The sequence below is a fragment of the Pseudophryne corroboree genome, chromosome 3 (genome assembly GCF_028390025.1).
Source record: "Pseudophryne corroboree isolate aPseCor3 chromosome 3, aPseCor3.hap2, whole genome shotgun sequence".
NCBI classification, from domain to species: domain Eukaryota; kingdom Metazoa; phylum Chordata; class Amphibia; order Anura; family Myobatrachidae; genus Pseudophryne; species Pseudophryne corroboree.
This window is the reverse complement of record NC_086446.1, coordinates 643,728,305-643,754,217: the sequence shown is the minus strand read 5'-3', so window position 1 is coordinate 643,754,217 and position 25,913 is coordinate 643,728,305. Positions and strand designations below refer to the sequence as shown.

Genomic DNA, 25,913 nt, shown 5'->3' with positions numbered 1-25,913 from the left:
CTACTAGAAGTACATTAGGAACTTACATGAAGTAACCTGTAATATTACTACATCTCCATATTGAATGAAAAAAATTAAAATATACTGATCAACATGAGGGGGCCTTTTTTTTAATTTATACAATTATATTTTACATATAATTCAACTCTTAGCCATGGCTGTGAGTTACCAGATTTCAGACTGACTTTTCCCTGGCAAATTGCAGCAACCAACTTGCTGAGTTTTCTCTGCAGCCGTAGCGGTACAAAGGCAAATCTGTGATGTTTGTATACTAATTCTTGCCAATATGTCCTGCCTAAAACCTGGCAAAGCTTTCAGAGTGGCCTATTAACTATACAATCCTACAATAGGCTTGCATACAAATTTTGCACATTGAAGCTCAATGAGTACACAGATCTTTAACACATTACCAGTAACTTTACATGTAATTATAACTTCCCACTTACAATGCAGTGGGAAAAGGACAGAGCGAGTGTACAGTACACTACCAGTAACCTTACATGTAATTATAACTTCCCGCTTACAATGCAGTGGGAAAAGGACAGAGCGAGTGTACAGTACACTACCAGTAACCTTACATGTAATTATAACTTCCCGCTTACAATGCAGTGGGAAAAGGACAGAGCGAGTGTACAGTATATTACCAGTAACCTTACATGTAATTATAACTTCCCGCTTACAATGCAGTGGGAAAAGGATAGGGCGAGTGTACAGTACACTACCAGTAACCTTACATGTAATTATAACTTCCCGCTTACAATGCAGTGGGAAAAGGACAGAGCGAGTGTACAGTATATTACCAGTAACCTTACATGTAATTATAACTTCCCGCTTACAATGCAGTGGGAAAAGGACAGAGCGAGTGTACAGTATATTACCAGTAACCTTACATGTAATTATAACTTCCCGCTTACAATGCAGTGGGAAAGGGACAGAGCGAGTGTACAGTACATTACCAGTAACCTTACATGTAATTATAACTTCCCGCTTACAATGCAGTGGGAAAAGGATAGGGCGAGTGTACAGTACACTACCAGTAACCTTACATGTAATTATAACTTCCCGCTTACAATGCAGTGGGAAAGGGACAGAGCGAGTGTACAGTACACTACCAGTAACCTTACATGTAATTATAACTTCCCGCTTACAATGCAGTGGGAAAGGGACAGAGCGAGTGTACAGTACATTACCAGTAACCTTACATGTAATTATAACTTCCCGCTTACAATGCAGTGGGAAAAGGATAGGGCGAGTGTACAGTACACTACCAGTAACCTTACATGTAATTATAACTTCCCGCTTACAATGCAGTGGGAAAAGGACAGAGCGAGTGTACAGTATATTACCAGTAACCTTACATGTAATTATAACTTCCCGCTTACAATGCAGTGGGAAAAGGACAGAGCAAGTGCACAGTATATTACCAGTAACCTTACATGTAATTATAACTTCCCGCTTACAATGCAGTGGGAAAAGGATAGGGCGAGTGTACAGTACACTACCAGTAACCTTACATGTAATTATAACTTCCCGCTTACAATGCAGTGGGAAAAGGACAGAGCGAGTGTACAGTATATTACCAGTAACCTTACATGTAATTATAACTTCCCGCTTACAATGCAGTGGGAAAAGGACAGAGCGAGTGTACAGTATATTACCAGTAACCTTACATGTAATTATAACTTCCCGCTTACAATGCAGTGGGAAAGGGACAGAGCGAGTGTACAGTACATTACCAGTAACCTTACATGTAATTATAACTTCCCGCTTACAATGCAGTGGGAAAGGGACAGAGCGAGTGTACAGTACATTACCAGTAACCTTACATGTAATTATAACTTCCCGCTTACAATGCAGTGGGAAAAGGACAGAGCGAGTGTACAGTACACTACCAGTAACCTTACATGTAATTATAACTTCCCGCTTACAATGCAGTGGGAAAGGGACAGAGCGAGTGTACAGTACATTACCAGTAACCTTACATGTAATTATAACTTCCCGCTTACAATGCAGTGGGAAAAGGATAGGGCGAGTGTACAGTACACTACCAGTAACCTTACATGTAATTATAACTTCCCGCTTACAATGCAGTGGGAAAAGGACAGAGCGAGTGTACAGTATATTACCAGTAACCTTACATGTAATTATAACTTCCCGCTTACAATGCAGTGGGAAAAGGACAGAGCAAGTGCACAGTATATTACCAGTAACCTTACATGTAATTATAACTTCCCGCTTACAATGCAGTGGGAAAAGGATAGGGCGAGTGTACAGTACACTACCAGTAACCTTACATGTAATTATAACTTCCCGCTTACAATGCAGTGGGAAAAGGACAGAGCGAGTGTACAGTATATTACCAGTAACCTTACATGTAATTATAACTTCCCGCTTACAATGCAGTGGGAAAAGGACAGAGCGAGTGTACAGTATATTACCAGTAACCTTACATGTAATTATAACTTCCCGCTTACAATGCAGTGGGAAAGGGACAGAGCGAGTGTACAGTACACTACCAGTAACCTTACATGTAATTATAACTTCCCGCTTACAATGCAGTGGGAAAAGGACAGAGCGAGTGTACAGTACACTACCAGTAACCTTACATGTAATTATAACTTCCCGCTTACAATGCAGTGGGAAAAGGACAGAGCGAGTGTACAGTATATTACCAGTAACCTTACATGTAATTATAACTTCCCGCTTACAATGCAGTGGGAAAAGGACAGAGCGAGTGTACAGTATATTACCAGTAACCTTACATGTAATTATAACTTCCCGCTTACAATGCAGTGGGAAAGGGACAGAGCGAGTGTACAGTACATTACCAGTAACCTTACATGTAATTATAACTTCCCGCTTACAATGCAGTGGGAAAGGGACAGAGCGAGTGTACAGTACACTACCAGTAACCTTACATGTAATTATAACTTCCCGCTTACAATGCAGTGGGAAAAGGATAGAGCGAGTGTACTGTATATTACCAGTAACCTTACATGTAATTATAACTTCCCGCTTACAATGCAGTGGGAAAAGGACAGAGCGAGTGTACAGTACATTACCAGTAACCTTACATGTAATTATAACTTCCCGCTTACAATGCAGTGGGAAAGGGACAGAGCGAGTGTACAGTACACTACCAGTAACCTTACATGTAATTATAACTTCCCGCTTACAATGCAGTGGGAAAAGGACAGAGCAAGTGCACAGTATATTACCAGTAACCTTACATGTAATTATAACTTCCCGCTTACAATGCAGTGGGAAAGGGACAGAGCGAGTGTACAGTACACTACCAGTAACCTTACATGTAATTATAACTTCCCGCTTACAATGCAGTGGGAAAAGGACAGAGCAAGTGCACAGTATATTACCAGTAACCTTACATGTAATTATAACTTCCCGCTTACAATGCAGTGGGAAAAGGATAGAGCGAGTGTACTGTACATTACCAGTAACTTTACATGTAATTATAACTTCCCGCTTACAATGCAGTGGGAAAAGGATAGAGCGAGTGTACTGTAGCTCATAGTAGAAATTTGGACAATAGTGAGACTGTTCAGCACTAAAGATGTCTATATTAGAGGCGATTCTCAGTTAGGGCAAAGCAAAAAAAAATAAAAAAATAAAGTAACTGCACCTGGAACAAACCAATGTAAGAAATGCAAATATATACTTTTTTTTTTTGCTTGCAGGGTAAATTCTGTTGGCTTTTTCATGTAGTCCACAAATGGATTGACAGCTTTATTGCTACAATGCAATTTACATTTGCGTTTGGACTTGCTCCTTCCAAATATAAATCTCTGCACATTTTATATTTTCACCAATTGCAGTGCAACGTGGTATTTCATACTGTACATGCAAAGTTACTTGCTCATATTTATTTTATTCCCAGCACAGAGTCAGCCACATTGTATCACTGAGCAGTATACAGTATATATAAGAAAGGTAGGCTCTACGGGCTTTCCAGAGAGCGTTTGAAAATCTGAAGGCCGGGGAGAGGTTAATTAGTTCACTGTATTTACTAATAAACGCTACATTGCCTAGAAATCAGTACATCACAAAGCATGGAGTAATTACACTGAAATGTGTGTTAGGCCAGTAGGTGTCATAACTCACCGGGATACTTTTTCAGGACATTTGGTCGCTGATGAGCAATAAAACGAAAAAAAGATGTCAGAGGACGTTTTGGGTAATCATCTCGACTTGGAAGTTTCTTAAACTCATCTTGGTGTTCGTTTCTTGAGAACCACCTTGATGCTGAATGTTGCAAGGCTGAAACTGCTCCGGTGAGGCTGCTACATCTGTAACTGAATCACCCAGTGATTAAACTGTAATTCATTCAAGAGCAAGTAAATACATTTCTGAAATGTGTATCAAGCGTTTAAGATTTCTATGTAGCTTATTAAAAATGAAATCACTTGGGTAGTGGTCACTCTAAAGTAAACGGCAGGGCGCTGCCTGGGAGAAACCATGTACTTCTGTGCGCACCTGCAAAGGAAGCATGGCTGGTCAGGGAGAGGGAATGGCCTCATCTACGGCACTCTTTACCAGCATGCCCAGCACTTACGGAGATGCTGGGCCGCTTAAGCTTTCCCCTTACTGTGAATAGATGATGTGCACATGTGTACGGCATCTATTCACTGATGATCGCTAACCACAACTTTTCCCATCTGTGGAACACTACTGTATGCAGATGGGTATGGCAGACTGCTTCAGTGGGGCACAGCCATAAGTACAGGGCACATTTTGTCAATTTAGAATCGGGCATGGCGCCCCACTGAAACAGCCTACCAGAAAGACTACTGGAGTGTTCATACTAATCTAATAGGCCCTACACACTGGCCGACATCAGTCAAAGATATGAACGATCTCGTTCATAAATGAACGAGATACCGTTCATATCTTTGAGTGTGGAGGCTCCAGTGATGAACGATGCGCGGCCCCGCGCTCGTTCATCGCTGGTCCCCCGTCGGCTGTACATGCAGGCCAATATGGACAATCTCGTCCATATTTGCCTGCACTTCAATGCAGCCGGGTGACGGGGGGAGTGAAGAAACTTCACTCCCCCCGTCACTGTCCCTCCGCCGCCGGGTCGCCCGTATCCGCCGTCGGGCAGCTCGGCGGCGGATCGGCCAATGTGTAGGGCCCCTAAGTCTATGCTCTCTTTTACTCCTGTAGGACACACTGCCCTGTTGGGCTGATGCAGATAGTGGCTAGCAGCTTGGCAGACTTTGGGAAAATACATTATGTGCATCGGTTGATTAGCCCCTTCGCCAATGTGGATTTTACCACCCCTGTGAAGAGCCTACGTTGGCACTCTGCAGCCTGGTAACATATCAATATCAGTAATTTTTTATGTAGTATCAAGGCAACTTAAACCTTATTGCTATCATCATCTTGCACTGATCACCAGATAACTAATAAGGAGGAGCAAAGTTTGAAAGAGGGTCTTTCAAACAAGTTGCCATGATAGGGATACACACCACTTTTATTGCCCTCCCCCTAGCTTGTAAGAATGCATGGCTCTTTAGGAGTTTCAGTGTCTAATGGCTGGAAAAAGGTTTAGCTTCATAATCACACACTGCCACAATTTCATCAACGCCCCACCAATTCCCTAAAGCTGGATGCACACTAAGGGACATACTGGATGATATGTGTTCCGCCCCAGATCGGAACAATGTATCATCCACATAGTATAGTGTGTACCCACAATTCAATTGCACATTCACAGCTGTCATCTGCACGTCAGAAGGCAGACTACCTGGTAAGTCGACATGCAGTTAAATGATGGATATATTGCGCATAGAAATGATATATCGTGCAGTGTGTACGGATACGCAATATATCAGTACATCGTGTCTGGACGTCGCTGTGACACATCATCGTTTAGTGGGTACCCAGCTTTAGAGTAATTCCACTATAAAGCTGTCTATAAACACAGGAATGAAAAAAAAAATAAAAAAAAATTATTTGGTCACCTTGGATAAAATTAACCCAAAATTTGTACTTGTGGGCTCAAAGCAGGGTCAATCAAAACCCAATTTGGACTAATGCTGTGTGTTGTCACTGGATAACTGCACTAAGCAAGTGCATGTGATCTGCTCACTCAGGCCAACCATCATCCCATTTGTAAAACCACATTTACAGAATATTAGACCAATACAGTTGCTAAGTGCTCTGCTCGGGTATGGGTATCTTAACGTTGAATGGCCACATCTGTCCAATTTTGTCGTCCACACCAGTGGCTATATAAAAAATGTCACCAATTGTTAGGTACTCAGACCAAGCAACTGGATATTCTAAAGCACAATGATACCATTTTTACAACCCTATCAGAGTAATGGATGGACCTGGCAATACGTCACTGGACAAGTGAGCAGCCATGATATCATCTCCTAGCATCGGCTCTCCCTGTGCTGTAAATGGGTGCTGTGACCAACCCTGCAAGCTAGCCAGGCTGGAATCCCGGGTCACTGGACACAGGTTAACCCTTTTGCACTGGGTTGCTCCCCGGTTATAACAGCAATAACCCAGGTTTTAGTAACAGTGGAAAAGGGGTATTAGTGTGGTTAGAAATAACAGCACACACTAGCTGATCACAGTCAAAAGGCACCTGTATTTCTGGACGATACCAGCTGAATTGGATACATTCACTATCCCAGCAGACGGGATGCCGGCTGTCAGTATATCGACAGCAGCATCCCATCTACCAGAATCCTGGCAGCAAGTTCACTCAGCACGCATCTGGCCCTGTGGATCCCTTTGCTCGCCAAAAGTTATGTTCCCACTCGGTTGGTGGCGTGGACCCACTAAACGAGTGGGATTACCAAACGTTTGTCGGGAGTCTGTATTTCACCAGCTGTCGGGATTGCGTCGCCGGGATCCTGACAGCTTGTATACTGACTGCATCCCAGCTGAATGGTGAGCAGAACTCACAGCTGTTTTGAACTCACACATGCAGCAGCCCACTGACCATTTAAATCACTGCATGTATGTAGAACTTTAAAAAAAAGCAAGCCCACATAAAGAAAAAACAGATACAATATTTTAATCTTCAGGAAAGATTTACATATTTTATCCAGGGCGAGATTTCGTATTGTTTAGCATGTGTTTTTATTGAATTATATTCAACTAAAGGTCCTTTTCAGAGCGCTTCATGAGCGAGTGCTTTATTAATAATCTGTATTTGCTATACACTACATTGCTTCAAAATTACACATATAACCCAGGGATGATAATAGCAGGGGATCACAGCAAAGAGTATAACTCAGGGACATTTGTTGCAACAGATAATATATAACCCAGAGATAACATAGTAGTGACAACTGTACATAATATAATGCAGGAATAATAATATAGTAGGAATAAAAGTATAGAATATAACCCAGCTTTGACAATAGTGTAGGGATAACAGTATATAATATAATCCAGGGACTGTTACAGTGTAATAATACTATAAATACAATACACAAAATACATCTTTTGATAGTTTCTATTAGGAATAATGACAGGCTAGTTTACTCCGATATCATTAGTTACTCTGCATTCAGTGTTACAGCAGGTACTATGCCCCCTGATATGTATTGGTAATGTACAGCTGGTAACGTGATGGGATGTACAAGTGGTCTTTTGATGGCAATGTGATATTTTAGGGGTAATGTACAGCTGGTGGATGATGGAATACACTGGTATTGTACTGTGATGGGCTCTATTGAATACCTCCCAACATGACCCTCTCCAGGAGGGACAAAATGCTCTGCTCCTGGACTTCCTCCTTTATGTATTATTGCCATCACCTGTGCTGAAACACCTTTCTTATCTATTCACCTGTTCACCACAGGTGATTTCAATCATACATTAAGAGGGAAGTCTAGAAGCAGAGCATTGTATCCCTCCTGGAGAGGGTCATGTTGGGAGGTATGGGTAATGTAGTGTATCGGTGGTTATGGGATGGGATGTACTGGTAGTTGTAATGCACCAGTAGTGTGATGCATTGATGGTAATGTGATGTGTAACTCCTCAGCATACCCCTGTGGCTGACACCTTGCAGTCTGTGTACAGCTGAACCCGACCAAGGACTTTGCAAGGAGCCCAACACCTCTGGATAACAGGAGCACCATGTCCGCCTCACAGCACCGACCCTCTGTCCCGCTTAACCGCGCTGCATGCTGGAGCTCATACGTCACTTCCGGGTGCCCTAAAAGGCCCAGTGCAGTCCGTGCAGGATAACGGCGCCCGTCCCCGGCATTCACCGTGTGCGTAGTGCAGGTGCGGCTGTACACAGTATAGAGGGCAGATGCCAGGACACTCTGTAGGGACGTAGAGGCGACAGTACGCCGGCGGAACGCTTGCACAATGCTAATGTTTCCTGCCGGGCGGAGTTCTCGGTGCACCGAGACCAGGGACTTCCGGAAAGCGTGTGTCTCGTAGAGCCAATCTGCTGGCACCGCATTGGAAGTATAGCTGGTTAGGAGGAAGATGGTGGCGACCAGGCGGGGAACGCGTGTGCATTGCCAGGAGGAGAGTGAGGAGAGCGGCGCAGAGGTGGAGCAGGTACTGGCGCTGGGCACGTCCCGATACTGTACACTGCAGCTGGGGCCATCACCAGCACATTGGGATAGGTGTCTGACTGCCGCTAAGTGGGACAACTGCTTGCCATATTTGGTGTTTAGGTGCAGTGTTCTTTTGACATATCGAATAGATTAATGGCGAACCTGGTTCTCTCCTAGACCTGTCCCAGCTTGTTGAGGCTGGCAGAACATGCTGGGATATGTGTTTCTACAGCAGCTGCAGAGCCTCAGCCTACTGTATACTAGGTATCTGGTCTTTAGGTTGACAGTCAATAGGTCAACCACTAATGGTCGACACAGCATATGGCTGACATGAATTTTTGCTACTTTTTCATACTTTACCATCCATGTGGACTATGCGCTCGGCACTTGCCTTTAGCATGCTGAACGAAGCGGTACACTAATTGGAGTTGTTGGTTGGAGTAAACAACACCAAAAAACTTGTGTAGACCTTTTGTCCAAGCTGACCTTTTGGGGTTGACCTTTTCACTGTTGACCTAGTGATCCACACCCTGTATATTGTAGGGTCAATTCAGTTAGCTGCTACAGGAGAAAGTTGTTGTAGCGTCACAGAGATAAGCAGCACTGACACCTCATCTCATGGCTTATTGTACACAGGCCTATAGGGCTGCCAACAAAAATCTGCTGCGAGCCTGGAGCCACTGTCTGTGAATGCAGCACAAAGGGGGCCAGTCTTAATTGAATCAACCCTTATGTGAACTAACTTAACATTATGAGGTCCGTTCAGTTAGGGACAATGTGCTCTTGCAGCAGCATTATAACGCAAGCAACAGCACCCTAAATATCTTTGATTTCTCTCCTAAATCACTTATATTTTTGTTAGCAGCCCTGTAGGTGTGCGTAGGGGCTTCAGGGACTACTGTATGTACAGCATTGGTGTGCACTAAATCAGTCATTGTCTCTAACTGTCTTGTGCCCCCCCCCCCTCCAAGGAATACATATGTCACAAGCTCTCCAGGAATTTTGTTGTTATTAATTCTCTGAGGTGCCCCAACAGCTATCCAAAATGTTTAGAGAAAAATGTTTGTATTTTCAATACCATCTCAAACATTTTGATACACATGTATTTTGTAAACACATTCTAGACATTTTTCAATCTTTGAACATGTTTTTTGTTTTTTTAATCAGAATTGTTTTATAAAAAAAATTACAAAAACTTTGTCTTTTTTAGACCACGATGGGAGATGTTAAACAGATTGTGACCCGAAGTAGACGAAGTAGTGGGCAGTCAAATGCTGATGTTTCTGAAGCGGAATCTACTTCTTCCAATCCTACCACAAGAATAACTCGCAGTAGGCAAAGCCTCGGGCACTTGGCAAACTCGCCCAGGAGCTTAAGAAGTCGTCAATCCACTTTGATAACCGAACCAATTATTGAGTCCATAGAAGGGGAACTATCAGAAGCTGAATCAAATTGCTCATCTGTCTCTACCAGGGCTAAGAGAAGGCCACCTAGGCGTGCTTCACGTTTAATCAGTAGAAGTCAAAAGTCTGGTTTGATATCCGAATCTATTTCTGATCATTCTGAGGCTGAATCACACTGTTCTTCAATCTCAGGGGTTCATTGTATTGGCACAAAATCTGCAAAAAAGACTTCAGTAAAATATCCAGCTTCACCTATTGTGGAATACCAGCAAAAAGAAATATCTGACAATGAATCCTGTAGCTCTGGTTACACTTTAAAACCTATTCCCAAACGCTCGAGCAGGAGAATAGAATGTCAGTTACAATCGGGTGTGACTGTGTCGGGAGATTTGACTACTGTGGCTCAACAAAATATTTTATCCTCTCCCCGAAGGAGTTCACGAAATCAGTCAGTAAACCAGAAAAATAATAAAGTAGTTTCTGTAAGCGAATCTCAGAGTAAGGAAGTCTCTGACAAGTATGAGTGTGTCAATGAAACCAACAGAGATCGTAATCAAGAACATGAGACAATCAAAAAACAGATGTCTTATTTACATAATCTAACTGCGTCGGAAGATTTGTCTACTGTGACACAGCAGATTTTATCATCTCCACGTAGGAGTTTAAGAAATCAGCCAGTACACCAGAAAGATGATGGTAAAGCATTTTCTGCCAATGAATCTCCAAGTAAGGAAGTCTCAGACAAGGTTTCAGGTGAGGAGGAGTGTGTCACTAAAAACAGCAGAGATAGTAGTCCAGAACAAGAGACATTGAAAAAACAGAAGCCTAGTTTAGTTGGAGTAACCGTGTCAGGAGAATTATCTCCTAGGGCAAGGCGCAATATTGTATCCCCTCCTCGTGGGAGTTTGCAAAATTATTCAGTAAGTCAGAGTGATGTTGTTACAGAGGCTTCTGTCAGTGACTCTCCAAGTAAAGGAAACTTAAACAAGGTTTCAGCCATAGAACAGCCAGAAGAAAATGACATGCCAATAAGAGAAGAGGTGGTTGAATTGCCTGTTGAAGTTAAGGCTGCTTCAGTTACAAAGTTGTGCGTCTCCCAGCCAACAGAAAAAGAAAATGTCCGAGACCAAATTATTGACCTTACAGAAGATTTAGTAGATGAGGAGCAAATTCAAAGCATAGATGATGATGATGACGACGACGACACAGACAATGTGACAAAAAATAAAGATATATTTTTGAATCTTGATAGTAACAGTGAGACTGGAGAGGATGAAAGAATAGAGGAGGACAGCGAAATGGGGGATGGAGAGGTGATAGAGATTGAGGCGAAAGAGAACAACACACCACTTGTAAAAAAAGGACATCTCCAAAAGGCATCCACACAGCCATTACCAGATGTAGTGGAAGATGGGCTTTTTGTCATTGATAAAGCTCCTGGCTTGGACTCCAGTAAAAAATATTATGTGGATCCAAAGGAAGGTCACCTAGAAGTAGAGAACGAGGAAAGTGAAAATGAAAATCTGTCGGAAATAGATGATGATGATGATTTTATTGATGAGGATGAAGATGAGTTATTAAATCGACCCAAAAGAGGCTTGTAAGTATTTGAAAATAATGATAAATTCTGACTTTCATTAAAGTGGATTTCCCCTATTGGACAAACTCATTTATTTATTTAAGGCTTGTGATATAGTATGGAAGTGTGGAGTAAGATCTGCTGATGTCCCGGCATTTGCATGGTGTGTTTGCCTGCACGGATTGAGAGAGGATAAGTGCTGATCATGTATGTTTTATTAGTGATGCAGTTCATATGAGCTTTTGTTGCAACAGGACCTCTGCACTGCTTTTCCTACTGTAGCAAGGTTAATACAGGTGAAAGTGAGTTTACAGGGTCTAAACTACAGTATAGGGGTGCTGAAATGACCTGTTAGATTTAAGCCACTGGCAAAGAGGCCAATTTTGTTACAATGTAAACATTATATTATGTGGTATTATACATAGTTCCGTTCTTTGTGTTCTGTTTTATCTTTGAACTAGATAGAGCTTTCAATACCAATTTATGCAACAATTAGATTTTCCTAAGATTACCAGATACAAGCAAGTCCTCAGCCTAATACTATGTCAGCACTGTAGTCAAGGCAGGTTATTCTTCAACCGGAAGCAGAAGGAAATCCTGTGACACCCAATATGTATAAGTAGTGTCAACAGCTAAGTGAGTTGAAGTTGCAGGACTACCCCTTTTAAACAAAACTTTTAATGACATTAAATTGTGCACGTTTTTCTGGCAGCCTCTGGGTTTTACCTATTCAATTGAAGGAGAGAAAATGAGCCACGGTTACATTTATAGAAATGTATATTCTTGCTTGGCCACCCCCCCATGACTAAGTAAGTAGAAATTCTCAGTTACATTAATTACCTCTTATTTACTCACCTTCTGCGGTCGGTGGTGTTGTCTTTCTCCCCATCAAGACAGGCTACTTGCGGTGTGTTTAAGTCCCTTGTGACCCCTGTCAGGCGTGTTTCACATCCCGGTATCGGGAGAGTGAATGAAAAAAAGGGACCCTGGTTTAGGTAAATAAAAAATAAAAAAAATTGTGGGCAAAATCCTGCAGGTATTTAAATATGCCCCATAGTATTTATACACGTGGTTTTAGAAATCTATTTAAATATTTCCAAAAATAAACATTTGATTAGTGTTTAGCACATGGCTAGGAATTACAAGATGTTACGCATTGCAAATATATTTTTACTGTTATAAAAGTGTTTCTGAAAAACAATTTTTAATCCTAAAATAAATGGTAAGAATAACTTGCAAAACTGACTTGTTATAAAGGTTTTGTAGTTTTATTTTCAAAACTTTTTTTTTTTTTTTTTTTTTAGTGTTTTGTCAACCAGTATAGATACGGGAATTAACATAAAGAAAATGGGAGGACTATATATAAATTTTGATGCAGAAAAGCCAAATCCTGGCCCAAGCTTTCTTGATAAACTGAAGAAAGAAAGTAAAAAGAAAGATGAGGTAATGTTATGTGGTTCTTATTGTTTAATCTTGTGCTCTGGATGCTGGGTGTTTTGACTACTTAGAATTGGGACACTGTTATTCTAAGAAGACTATGGCCCTCATTCCGAGTTGTTCGCTTGCTAGCTGCTTTTAGCAGCCGTGAAAACGCTAAGCCGCCGCCCACTGGGAGTGTATCTTAGCTTAGCAGAAGTGCGAACGAAAGGATCACAGCGCTGCTACAAAAAAAGATTGTGCAGTTTCTGAGCAGCTCCAGACCTACTCCTAGCTTGTGATCATTTCAGACTATTTAGTTCCTGTTTTGACGTCACGAACACGCCCTGCGTTCGGCCAGCCACGCCTGCGTTTTCCCCAGGCATGCCTGCGTTTTCTCTTTAATTCATTAGGGGACACTGGAGCATTCTTAGACAGTAGGGGTGTGAAGCTTGCAACCGGAGGTGTGGCACAATCTAAAATTAGCTTTGTCTGCACAGCCGGCTCCTTCCACTTCACATCCCTCCTCCCTCAGTTTGGAAAATTGTGCTGGAGGTACTGCACATGGAGCTCTGAGCTCCTGACTAAAAACTATCAAATTATACTGTAGCCGCGTCAACCTACTGTAAAGGGAGACAAGGCTACATTAGGTTGGAGAGACAAAGATCCCTTTTGAAGGGACCTGCAGCTCTCAACAGGGAGATCCTCTAACAAGGGCAGAGTGAGTACTGGTTTTTACAATGAGGGCCATATTAGGTTTGTTATGTTTATTTACCGCCCTGTTAGCATAATGTCTTTTAACATGAGGTCGCCACAACTAGCGGTCACTAGGATTTAGCGCTGGGCTGAAGGGCGCGCCGTGGGTCACAGTCCGCATACTACTGACAAGCGCCGCTACGGGACTTGGTGAGAGCGGTCCCGTAGCGCGCACGCCGGGTGATAATGATTTTTCTCTAACGTCCTAGTGGATGCTGGGGACTCCGTAAGAGCCATGGGGAATAGACGGGCTCCGCAGGAGACAGGGCACTTCAAGAAAGAATTTGGATACTGGTGTGCTCTGGCTCCTCCCTCTATGTCCCTCCTCCAGACCTCAGTTTGAATCTGTGCCCGAACGAGCTGGGTGCTACTTAGTGAGCTCTCCTGAGCTTGCTAGAAAGAAAGTATTTTGTTAGGTTTTTTTATTTTCGGAGAGATCTGCTGGCAACAGACTCTCTGCTACGTGGGACTGAGGGGAGAGAAGCAGCCCTACTCACCGAAGATAGGTCCTGCTTCTTAGGCTACTGGACACCATTAGCTCCAGAGGGATCGTACACAGGATCGCACCCTTGGTCGTCCGAACCCGGAGCCGCGCCGCCGCCCCCCTCGCAGAGCCAGAAGACAGAAGCCGGTGTCTGAAGCAAGAAGACGTCGAAATCGGCGGCAGAAGACTCCAGTCTTCATATGAGGTAGCGCACAGCACTGCAGCTGTGCGCCATTGCTCCCACACTAACCCACACACTCCGGTCACTGTAGGGCGCAGGGGGGTGGGGGGGGCGCCCTGGGCAGCAATTAGGAACCTCTTGGCAAAAAAGCAGCATATAGACAGTTGGGCACTGTATATATGCATGAGCCCCCGCCATTATTTTACACACAAATGCGGGACAGAAGCCCGCCGCTGAGGGGGCGGGGCTTCTTCCTCAGCACTCACCAGCGCCATTTTCTCTCCACGGCTCCGCTGAGAGGAAGCTCCCCAGGCTCTCCCCTGCAGAATCACGGTAGAAGAGGGTAAAAAGAGAGGGGGGGCACATAAATTTGGCGCAAAAAATAAGATTTTACTTACCGGTAAATCTATTTCTCGTAGCCCGTAGTGGATGCTGGGGACTCCGTAAGGACCATGGGGAATAGACGGGCTCCGCAGGAGACTGGGCACTTCAAGAAAGAATTTGGATACTGGTGTGCTCTGGCTCCTCCCTCTATGTCCCTCCTCCAGACCTCAGTTAAAGAAACTGTGCCCGGAAGAGCTGACAGTACAAGGAAAGGATTTTGGAATCCAGGGCAAGACTCATACCAGCCACACCAATCACACCGTATAACTTGTGATAAACTTACCCAGTTAACAGTATGAACAACAACGGAGCATCAGCTCAACCCTGATGCAACCAACATAACCCTTATTTAATCAATAACTATATACAAGAATTGCAGAAGAAGTCCGCACTTGGGACGGGCGCCCAGCATCCACTACGGACTATGAGAAATAGATTTACCGGTAAGTAAAATCTTATTTTCTCTAACGTCCTAGTGGATGCTGGGGACTCCGTAAGGACCATGGGGATTATACCAAAGCTCCCAAACGGGCGGGAGAGTGCGGATGACTCTGCAGCACCGAATGAGCAAACACAAGGTCCTCCTCAGCCAGGGTATCAAACTTGTAGAACTTTGCAAAAGTGTTTGAACCTGACCAAGTAGCCGCTCGGCAAAGTTGCAACGCCAAGACCCCTCGGGCAGCCGCCCAAGAAGATCCCACCTTCCTTGTGGAGTGGGCTTTTACTGATTTTGGTAGCGGCAATCCAGCCGCAGAATGAGCCTGCTGAATCGTGTTACAGATCCAGCGAGCAATAGTTTGCTTTGAAGCAGGAGCACCCAGCTTGTTGGGTGCATACAGGATAAACAGTGACTCAGTTTTCCTGACTCTAGCCGTTCTGGCTACATAAACCTTCAAAGCCCTGATCACCTCTAGTAACTCAGAATCCTCCAAGTCACGAGTAGCCACAGGCACCACAATAGGTTGGTTCATATGAAAAGATGACACCACTTTTGGCAGAAATTGTGGACGGGTCCTCAATTCTGCCCTGTCCATATGGAAAACCAGATAGGGGCTTTTATGTGACAAAGCCGCTAATTCTGACACACGCCTAGCCGAAGCCAAGGCTAATAGCATGACCACCTTCCACGTGAGAAATTTTAACTCCACGGTTTTAAGTGGCTCAAACCAGTGTGACTTCAGGAAACTCAACACCACGTTAAGATCCTAAGGTGCCACCGGAGGCACAAAAGGGGGCTGAATATGCAGCACTCCCTTTACAAACGTCTGGACTTCAGGAAGAGAAGCCAGTTCTTTTTGAAAGAAAATGGATAGAGCCGAAATCTGGACCTTTAATGGAACCCAATTTCAGGCCCAAAGTCACTCCCGACTGTAGGAAGTGAAGGAAACGGCCCAGCTGGAATTCCTCTGTAGGGGCATTCCTGTCCTCACACCAAGCGACATATTTTCGCCGTATACGGTGATAATGTTTAGCAGTCACGTCCTTCCTAGCCTTTATTAGCGTAGGAATAACCTCATCCGGAATGCCTTTTTCTGCTAGGATCCGGCGTTCAACCGCCATGCCGTCAAACGCAGCCGCGGTAAGTCTTGGAACAGACAGGGCCCCTGTTGCAACAAGTCCTGTCGCAGAGGCCATGGGTCCTCTGTGAGCATTTCTTGCTGATCTGGATACCAAGTCCTTCTTGGCCAATCCGGAACAATGAGTATTGTTCTCACTCTTCTTTTTCTTATGATTCTCAGCACCTTGGGTATGAGAGGAAGAGGAGGAAATACATAAATCGACTGGAACACCCACGGTGTCACTAGTGCGTCTACAGCTATCGCCTGAGGGTCTCTTGACCTGGCGCAATATCTCTGTAGCTTTTTGTTGAGGCGGGATGCCATCATGTCCACCTGTGGCAGTTCCCACCGCCTTGCAATCTGCGTGAAGACTTCTTGATGAAGTCCCCACTCTCCCGGGTGGAGGTCGTGCCTGCTGAGGAAGTCTGCTTCCCAGTTGTCCACTCCCGGAATGAACACTGCTGACAGTGCTCTTACGTGATTCTCCGCCCAGCGAAGAATTCTGGTGGCTTCTACCATCGCCACCCTGCTCCTTGTGCCGCCTTGGTGGTTTACATGAGCCACTGCGGTGATATTGTCTGACTGAATCAGAACCGGTTGGTCGCGAAGCAAGGACTCCGCTTGACGTAGGGCGTTGTATATGGCCCTTAGTTCCAGGATGTTGATGTGAAGGCAAGTCTCCTGACTTGACCACAGCCCTTGGAAATTTCTTCCCTATGTGACTGCCCTCCACCCTCGGAGGCTTGCATCCGTGGTCACCAGGACCCAGTCCTGAATGCCGAATCTGCGACCTTCGAGAAGGTGAGCACTCTGCAGCCACCACAGGAGAGACACCCTGGCCCTGGGGGATAGGGTGATTAACCGATGCATCTGAAGATGTGATCCGGACCACTTGTCCAGTAAGTCCCATTGGAAGGTCCTCGCATGGAACCTGCTGAAGGGAATGGCCTCGTATGATGCCACCATCCTTCCCAGGACTCGAGTGCAGTGATGCACTGACACCTGTTTTGGTTTTAATAGATTCCTGACCAGTGTCACGAGCTCCTGAGCTCTCTATCGGGAGATAAACCCTTTTCTGGTCTGTGTCTAGGATCATGCCTAGGAGAGGCAGATGAGCTGTAGGAACCAACTGCGACTTTGGAATATATAGAATCCAGCCGTGTTGCCGTTACACTTCCAGAGAAAGTGATACGCTGTTAAGCCACTGCTCTCTTGATCTCGCTTTTATGAGGAGATCGTCCAAGTACGTGATAATAGTGACACCTTGCTTCCGCAGGAGCACCATCATTTCCGCCATTACCTTGGTGAACATTCTCGGGGCCGTGGAGAGACCAAACGGCAACGTCTGAAATTGGTAATGACAATCCCGTACCGCAATTCTGAGGTACGTCTGAGGTGGATAATTGGGGACATGAAGGTATGCATCCTTTATGTCCCGAGTCACCATAAAATCCCCCACTTTCAGGCTTGCAATGACCGCTCTTAGCGATTCCATCTTGAACCTTTCCAGGTATATGTTCAGGGATTTTAAATTCAATATGGGTCTGACCGAACCGTCCGGTTTCGGGACTACCACATGGTCGAATAATAACCCCCTCCTTGTTGAAGGAGGGGAACCTTGACCACCACCTGTTGAAGATACAATTTGTGAATTGCAGTTACCACTGTTTCCCTCTCGTGGGGGGAAGCCGGCAGGGCCGTCGGTGAGGGGGCATCTTCTCAAAGTCCAGCTTGTATCCCTGAGACACAATATCTATTGCCCAGGGATCTAACAGGGAGTGAACCCACTTGTGGCTGAACTTACGAAGGCGTGCCCCCACCGGGCCTAGCTCCGCTTGTGGAGCCCCAGCGACCTGCGGTGGATTTTTGTAGAGGCCGGGGAGGACTTCTGTTCCTGGGAACTAGCTGTGTTGTGCAGCTTCATTCCTCTGCCCCCGCCTCTGGCAAGAAAGGACGCACCTCGGACTTTCTTGTTTCTTTGTTCGAAAGGCTGCATTTGATAATGTCGTGCTTTCCTAGGCTGTGCAGGAATATAAGGCAAAATATCAGCATTACCAGCTATAGCTGTGGAGACCAGGTCCGAGAACCCTTCTCCACACAATCCTCAGCCTTCCATATGCCACTTAAGTTGGCATCTGTCCATTGCATATTCTACAGGACACGTCAAGCAGAAATCGACATAGCTTTGACTGTAGGACCCAGTATACTCATGTCTCTTTGGGCATGTTTTTTTATATATATATATATATATATATATATATATCTATATCTATATATATATCTATATCTATATATCTATATCTATCTCTCGTGCAGTGTGACCCGGCACTCCTTGCGCTCCCCAGCGTTGAAGAAATCTTGCCCCCGTGCCTTCACGTGACCTCCTGGAAAGTTCCCTTCTATATCAATAGCAATGAGAGCGGCACTGGGAGTCGTGATGAACAATGTGAAAAATAAAGTGCTTTTATTGAATCTACGTTTCGGGGACGCAGCCCCTTCGTCAGGATATGTTGTATAGCAATGTACAGTGTTTAAATACCTGTGCAAATAGAGGTTACTCACCGCCTCCAGCCGTCACGCCGCCCAGGTCCCGGAACTGACGTCACTCCCCTCTCAGGAAGTGACGCGTCACCGGTCCGTCTAGCCGGCGTTCTCGGGCTGTAGGAAACAGGTAACCATGACAACGTAAACAAAAATCGTGAGAACTCAGTAAAATTCAAACATAAAGTGCAGTGCAAATTACTCAAACCGCGTTGTCATTGTTACATATATGTGCAATCGATTTAAGCCAAACAATAATTATGGTGCTCACTGATGCTAAGGCCCCTTGCAGTATTTAGAAAACAATACACTACTGTATTCATTTATATAATAAACTTCATATAAGTAAAACAAAATATAAGTGACATCTAAAAAAACACACACTAAGGCTGGAGGACATCGACTAACTTCCATATGCCTAAAATATATATCAATCAGGTAGCTACTAGCACCTGCTCTTCCTTATTCAAGGATACTCATGTTTATATTGTTAACTCAATATAACCTGCATATATTTAAACATATATACAGACATGTATCTATGCATACAAATATAAGTATACCCCTGGAACTGCTTACAAAAAACATTTCAAGCTAAGCATCTCATTTAATCCCTTGGGATGTACTGTATTAAGAGTGGAAATCCACTTTGCCTCGATCTGTAGCAATTTCTTAGATCGATCCCCTCCACGTAGCGACGGTGGAACCTGGTCAATGATCTTATAACGCAGGGTGGCCATACCATGTTTAGCTGTCACAAAGTGGCGAGCCACAGGTTGGTCGCTAGTACCCGCCTTGTAAGCCTCCCGTATGGCATACCGATGTTGCGCCATTCTTGTTTTAAATGCACAATCGGTTTTACCGACATATGTTAACCCACAGGGGCATGTCAACATATATACAACGAATTTTGAGTCGCAAGATAGTGGGTATTTGATGCTGTATTTCTTCCCTGTATGGGGATGCAGGAAAAAATCTCCTGGAGACAAATAACTACAGGTGGTACATCCACTGCACTTGAAGCAGCCATTTTTGCGTTTCAAGAAGTTTTTATCTGGGAGGTGTTTACCAAACTTAGATATATCCGTTTTCACCACATAATCCCTGATGCTCCTTCCTTTAGAATAGCTATTAAGGAGTTTAGATTGATATACTTCACCCAAATCCTTATCTATCTAAACTCCTTAATAGCTATTCTAAAGGAAGGAGCATCAGGGATTATGTGGTGAAAACGGATATATCTAAGTTTGGTAAAAACCTCCCAGATAAAAACTTCTTGAAACGCAAAAATGGCTGCTTCAAGTGCAGTGGATGTACCACCTGTAGTTATTTGTCTCCAGGAGATTTTTTCCTGCATCCCCATACAGGGAAGAAATACAGCATCAAATACCCACTATCTTGCGACTCAAAATTCGTTGTATATATGTTGACATGCCCCTGTGGGTTAACATATGTCGGTAAAACCGATTGTGCATTTAAAACAAGAATGGCGCAACATCGGTATGCCATACGGGAGGCTTACAAGGCGGGTACTAGCGACCAACCTGTGGCTCGCCACTTTGTGACAGCTAAACATGGTATGGCCACCCTGCGTTATAAGATCATTGACCAGGTTCCACCGTCGCTACGTGGAGGGGATCGATCTAAGAAATTGCTACAGATCGAGGCAAAGTGGATTTCCACTCTTAATACAGTACATCCCAAGGGATTAAATGAGATGCTTAGCTTGAAATGTTTTTTGTAAGCAGTTCCAGGGGTATACTTATATTTGTATGCATAGATACATGTCTGTATATATGTTTAAATATATGCAGGTTATATTGAGTTAACAATATAAACATGAGTATCCTTGAATAAGGAAGAGCAGGTGCTAGTAGCTACCTGATTGATATATATTTTAGGCATATGGAAGTTAGTCGATGTCCTCCAGCCTTAGTGTGTGTTTTTTTTAGATGTCACTTATATTTTGTTTTACTTATATGAAGTTTATTATATAAATGAATACAGTAGTGTATTGTTTTCTAAATACTGCAAGGGGCCTTAGCATCAGTGAGCACCATAATTATTGTTTGGCTTAAATCGATTGCACATATATGTAACAATGACAACGCGGTTTGAGTAATTTGCACTGCACTTTATGTTTGAATTTTACGGAGTTCTCACGATTTTTGTTTACGTTGTCATGGTTACCTGTTTCCTACAGCCCGAGAACGCCGGCTAGACGGACCGGTGACGCGTCACTTCCTGAGAGGGGAGTGACGTCAGTTCCGTGATCTGGGCGGCGTGACGGCTGGAGGCGGTGAGTAACCTCTATTTGCACAGGTATTTAAACACTGTACATTGCTATACAACATATCCTGACGAAGGGGCTGCGTCCCTGAAACGTAGATTCAATAAAAACACTTTATTTTTCACTTTGTTCATCACGACTCCCAGTGCCGCTCTCATTGCTATTGAGAGAGAGAGAGAGAGAGAGAGAGATATCTCTCTCTCTCAAGACGGCATCATATATCTATATATATATCTCTCTCTCTCTCTTAAGACAGCATCTTTAATATATATATATATATATATATAATACACTGCTCAAAAAAATAAAGGGAACACTAAAATAACACATCCTAGATCTGAATAAATGAAATATTCTTATTAAATACTTTGTTTTTTATATAGTTGAATGTGCTGACAACAAAATCACACAAAAATTATCAATGGAAATCAAATTTATTAACCCATGGAGGTCTGGATTTGGAGTGACCCTCAAAATTAAAGTGGAAAAACACACTACAGGCTGATCCAACTTTGATGTAATGTCCTTTAAAACAAGTCAAAATGAGGCTCAGTAGTGTGTGTGGCCTCCACGTGCCTGAATGACCTCCCTACAATGCCTGGGCATGCTCCTGATGAGGTGGCGGATGGTCTCCTGAGGGATCTCCTCCCAGACCTGGACTAAAGCATCCGCCAACTCCTGGACAGTCTGTGGTGCAACGTAGCGTTAGTGGATGGAGCGAGACATGATGTCCCAGATGTGCTCAATTGGATTCAGGTCTGGGGAATGGGCGGGCGAGTCCATACCATCAGTGCCTTCGTCTTGCAGGAACTGCTGACACACTGCAGCCACATGAGGTCTAGCATTGTCTTGCATTAGGAGGAACCCAGGGCCAACCGCACCAGCACATGGTCTCACAAGGGTTCTGAGGATCTCATCTCAGTACCTAATGGCAGTCAGGCTACCTCTGGCAAGCACATGGAGGGCTGTGCGGCCCCCCAAAGAAATGCCACCCCACACCATTACTGACCCACTGCCAAACCGGTCATGCTGGAGGATGTTGCAGGCAGCAGAACGTTCTCCTCGGCGTCTCCAGACTCTGTCACATGTGCTCAGTGAGAACCTGCTTTCATCTGTGAAGTGCACAGGGTGCCAGTGGTGAATTTGCCAATCTTGGTGTTCTCTGGCAAATGCCAAACGTCCTGCACAGTGTTGGGCTGTAAGCACAACCCCCACCTGTGGACGTCGGGCCCTCATACCACCCTCATGGAGTCTGTTTCTGATCGTTTGTGGCTTGCTGGAGGTCATTTTGCAGGGCTCTGGCAGTGCTCCTCCTGTTCCTCCTTGCACAAAGGCGGAGGTAGCGGTCCTGCTACTGGGTTGTTGCCCTCCTACGGCCTCCTCCACGTCTCCTGATGTACTGGCCTGTCTCCTGGTAGCGCCTCCATGCTCTGGACACTACGCTGACGGACACAGCAAACCTTCTTGCCACAGCTCGCATTGATGTGCCATCCTGGATGAGCTGCACTAGCTGAGCCACTTGTGTGGGTTGTAGGGAGGTCATACAGGCACATGGAGGCCACACACACTACTGAGCCTCATTTTGACTTGTTTTAAGGACATTACATCAAAGTTGGATCAGCATGTAGTGTGTTTTTCCACTTTAATTTTGAGGGCGACTCCAAATCCAGACCTCCATGGGTTAATAAATTTGATTTCCATTGATAATTTTTGTGTGATTTTGTTGTTAGCACATTCAACTATGTAAAGAACAAAGTATTTAATAAGAATATTTCATTCATTCAGATCTAGGATGTGTTATTTTAGTGTTCCCTTTATTTTTTTGAGCAGTGTATATATAATATATATATCTCTCTCTCTTAAGACAGCATCTTTAATATATATACATATATATCTCCATACTAGGGTCTCAATCTCTGCTGATAAGGTACCTGACCACGCTGCCACAGCGCTATAAACCCATGCCGACACAATCACCGGTCTGAGTAGTGTACCAGAATGTGCACGCTATCTGCAGGATCCCTGAGAATAGCTGTTACGTCAGGGCTACCTTTTGGGCAAACGTGACACCCTAGGGGAAGATTCCCATCCTATCCTGCCCTAGTGCGGAAAGGATACTGCCTGAGAATTCTTTGTGGGAAACTGCAGTCTCTTGTCTGGAAATTCCCGCTCTTTTTCATCATGAGAGGAGGGAAATTTACCTCCGCTTTCTTCCCCTTAAACATGTGTACCCTTGTGTCAGGGACAGATGAGTCATCAGTGATATGCAAATCATCTTTTATTACAATAATCATATATTGAATACTTTTCTGCCATTTTGGCTGTAACTTTGCATTATCGTAGTCGACACTAGAGTCAACCTCCGTGTCGATATCAGTGTTTATTATTTTGGATAGTGAGCATTGAGAGACTCTGAAGGTCTCTGCGACATAGGGACAGACATGGGTAGATTTCCTGTCTGTTCTCTAATCTTTTGTGCAATAAATTCACCTTAGTGTTATGAGCCACGGCTGTGGCTCATTTCCATTTTGCATTTTGGTTATGTATTTTATGTTATACTTCTGTTTATGTTCCCCGTGGGTGTCATGGGGTGCTCGGATCTCACCCTTAAGGAGCGGATACTGTTATGAACCACAGGTAGTGGTTCATTCCTATTTTATGTTTATAAGTTGTCTTGCAGGCCAGGATTTCCCTTTGCTCTGGTTTAGAGGATTATTGTTTGCTGTCAGAGGTCAGTCTGTGTAATTGCAGTCTGTTCCCATGTGTTCAGCCGCACCTGGCTGCTAATTGCATCTTGTCAGTTTGGAGTCATGCAACAGGGCAGCTGCATGACATTATTAATTAGGCCTTTCTGTTATATGCTGGCTGAGTGCAATTCACAGACGCTGGTGATATTTCTAGGTTTCCAGTCTGCTTGAGTTCTGAGCTTGTTCCTGCCAGTTCCTGAGCTCCTGTGTAGCAGTGTCTGTCGAGCTGCTTCCTGTGTCGATTCCTGTGTCAGTCCCTGTGTCGATTCCTGTGTCTGATCCCGTGTCCTGCCGTGAAGCGTTCCTGTCCAGAAGTCCTGTGGCTTTGCCTATGCCTGGTCGAGTTTCTGGCTTCTTGGTGTCCACCGGTCTGTCGTTTGGGATTCTGCCTGTCCTCCAGTTCTGAGAGTCTGTGTCGGCAGCATTGGGGGTTCCTGTCCGTTTGTCAGTATTCGTACCGGTTCCGTGAGTAGCGGCTCTGCCGCGTCCGTCGGCCTAGGCCGCTGTATTCTGTTATTTCTGTCACTGGTGTTTTGCAGAGGGTTCTGCTTATGCTGTCACCGCCGGTACACAAGTATTGTGTCGGCGTGTGGTCACCATTTCCTTTGTTGTTGTTTTCCTTTGGCGGCAAGCCGCACATACTTTGGTTTTAGGTTTGTTAGTAGCCCCTGGCCTTGTTGTTTAGTTAGAGGGCCCCTTGTTATCACCCTGTCTCGGTTCACTCTTTGTCTCTCATTAAGACCTGAGGGGGCATCGAAGTTGGGCAGACGTAATCCGCCCTTCAAACGCGGCTGCCATGGGCTCAAGCAACCATAGTCTCGCAAGAGTGTACTGACAGCACGGGCGAGACAACGGAGATAGGGCGCCAGGGGCTATTCCCCTTTCCCAGCATTACGTCCTGGTGCTCTGGACTCACTTCATAACATCTCCCTTGTTCTGAGCACCAGGAACCTAACACTTAGCACTTAATAACACATATCCAAACAGGTGTCGGCATTGTCGACGGAGACACCCTCACACACACATATTTGCTCTATCTCCTCCTTAGGGGAGCCTTTTACCTCAGACATGTCGACACACATGTACCGACACACCACACACACAGGGGATGCTCTATTTGAAGACAGTTCCCCCACAAGGCCCTTTGGAGAGACAGAGAGTATGCCAGCACACACCCCAGCGCTATATGTCCCAGTAATCGCACAGTAACTTAGTGTTAACCCAGTAGCTGCTGTATATACTGTTTTTGCGCCAAATTTATGTGCCCCCCCTCTCTTTTTACCCTCTTCTACCGTGATTCTGCAGGGTAGAGCCTGGGGAGCTTCCTCTCAGCGGAGCTGTGGAGAAAAACATGGCGCTGGTGAGTGCTGAGGAAGAAGCCCCGCCCCCTCAGCGGCGGGCTTCTGTCCCGCATTTGTGTAAAAATAATGGCGGGGGCTCATGCATATATACAGTGCCCAACTGTATATATGCTGCTTTTTTGCCAAGAGGTTCTTAATTGCTGCCCAGGGCGCTGCGCCCTGCACCCTACAGTGACTGGAGTGTGTGGGTTAGTGTGGGAGCAATGGCGCACAGCTGCAGTGCTGTGCGCTACCTCATGTGAAGACCGGAGTCTTCTGCCGCCGATTTTGACGTCTTCTTGCTTCATCCGCCATCTTCTGACTTCTGGCTCTGCGAGGGGGACAGCGGCGCGGCTCCGGGATTGGACGACCAAGGATGCGATCCTGTGTACGATCCCTCTGGAGCTAATGGTGTCCAGTAGCCTAAGAAGCAGGACCTATCTTCGGTGAGTAGGGCTGCTTCTCTCCCCTCAGTCCCACATAGCAGAGAGTCTGTTGCCAGCAGATCTCTCTGAAAATAAAAAAAACCAAACAAAATACTTTCTTTCTAGCAAGCTCAGGAGAGCTCACTAAGTAGCACCCAGCTCGTCCGGGCACAGATTCAAACTGAGGTCTGGAGGAGGGACATAGAGGGAGGAGCCAGAGCACACCAGTATCCAAATTCTTTCTTGAAGTGCC

At 44.8% G+C, this 25,913-nt stretch overlaps 2 protein-coding genes across 4 annotated transcripts in view; one reads left to right on the top strand and one right to left on the bottom strand.

Annotated features, from left to right (window-relative positions):
- TFAM (transcription factor A, mitochondrial) overlaps nt 1–8,123 on the bottom strand; it is a 94,708-nt gene extending 86,585 nt beyond the window's left edge. Inside the window, exons 1-2 of one of the 2 annotated variants that reach the window (XM_063961746.1) lie at nt 8,032–8,123; nt 4,120–4,310 (exon numbers count right to left, since the gene is read on the bottom strand). In XM_063961746.1, the coding sequence (XP_063817816.1) occupies nt 4,120–4,310; nt 8,032–8,123 (283 nt within the window). The remainder of the gene's footprint in view (nt 1–4,119; nt 4,311–8,031) is intronic. The other variant, XM_063961747.1, reaches the window with a different exon arrangement.
- A 92-nt stretch (nt 8,124–8,215) lies between these two features.
- Nucleotides 8,216–25,913, top strand: part of DNTTIP2 (deoxynucleotidyltransferase terminal interacting protein 2) — a 75,514-nt gene continuing 57,816 nt past the window's right edge. The window contains exons 1-3 of one of the 2 annotated variants that reach the window (XM_063961745.1): nt 8,216–8,271; nt 9,766–11,558; nt 12,842–12,980. In XM_063961745.1, coding sequence (XP_063817815.1) covers nt 9,772–11,558; nt 12,842–12,980 — 1,926 coding nt within the window. In that variant the 5' untranslated portion in view covers nt 8,216–8,271; nt 9,766–9,771. Of the gene's footprint in view, nt 8,272–8,389; nt 8,557–9,765; nt 11,559–12,841; nt 12,981–25,913 lie in introns of those variants that run through there. The other variant, XM_063961744.1, reaches the window with a different exon arrangement.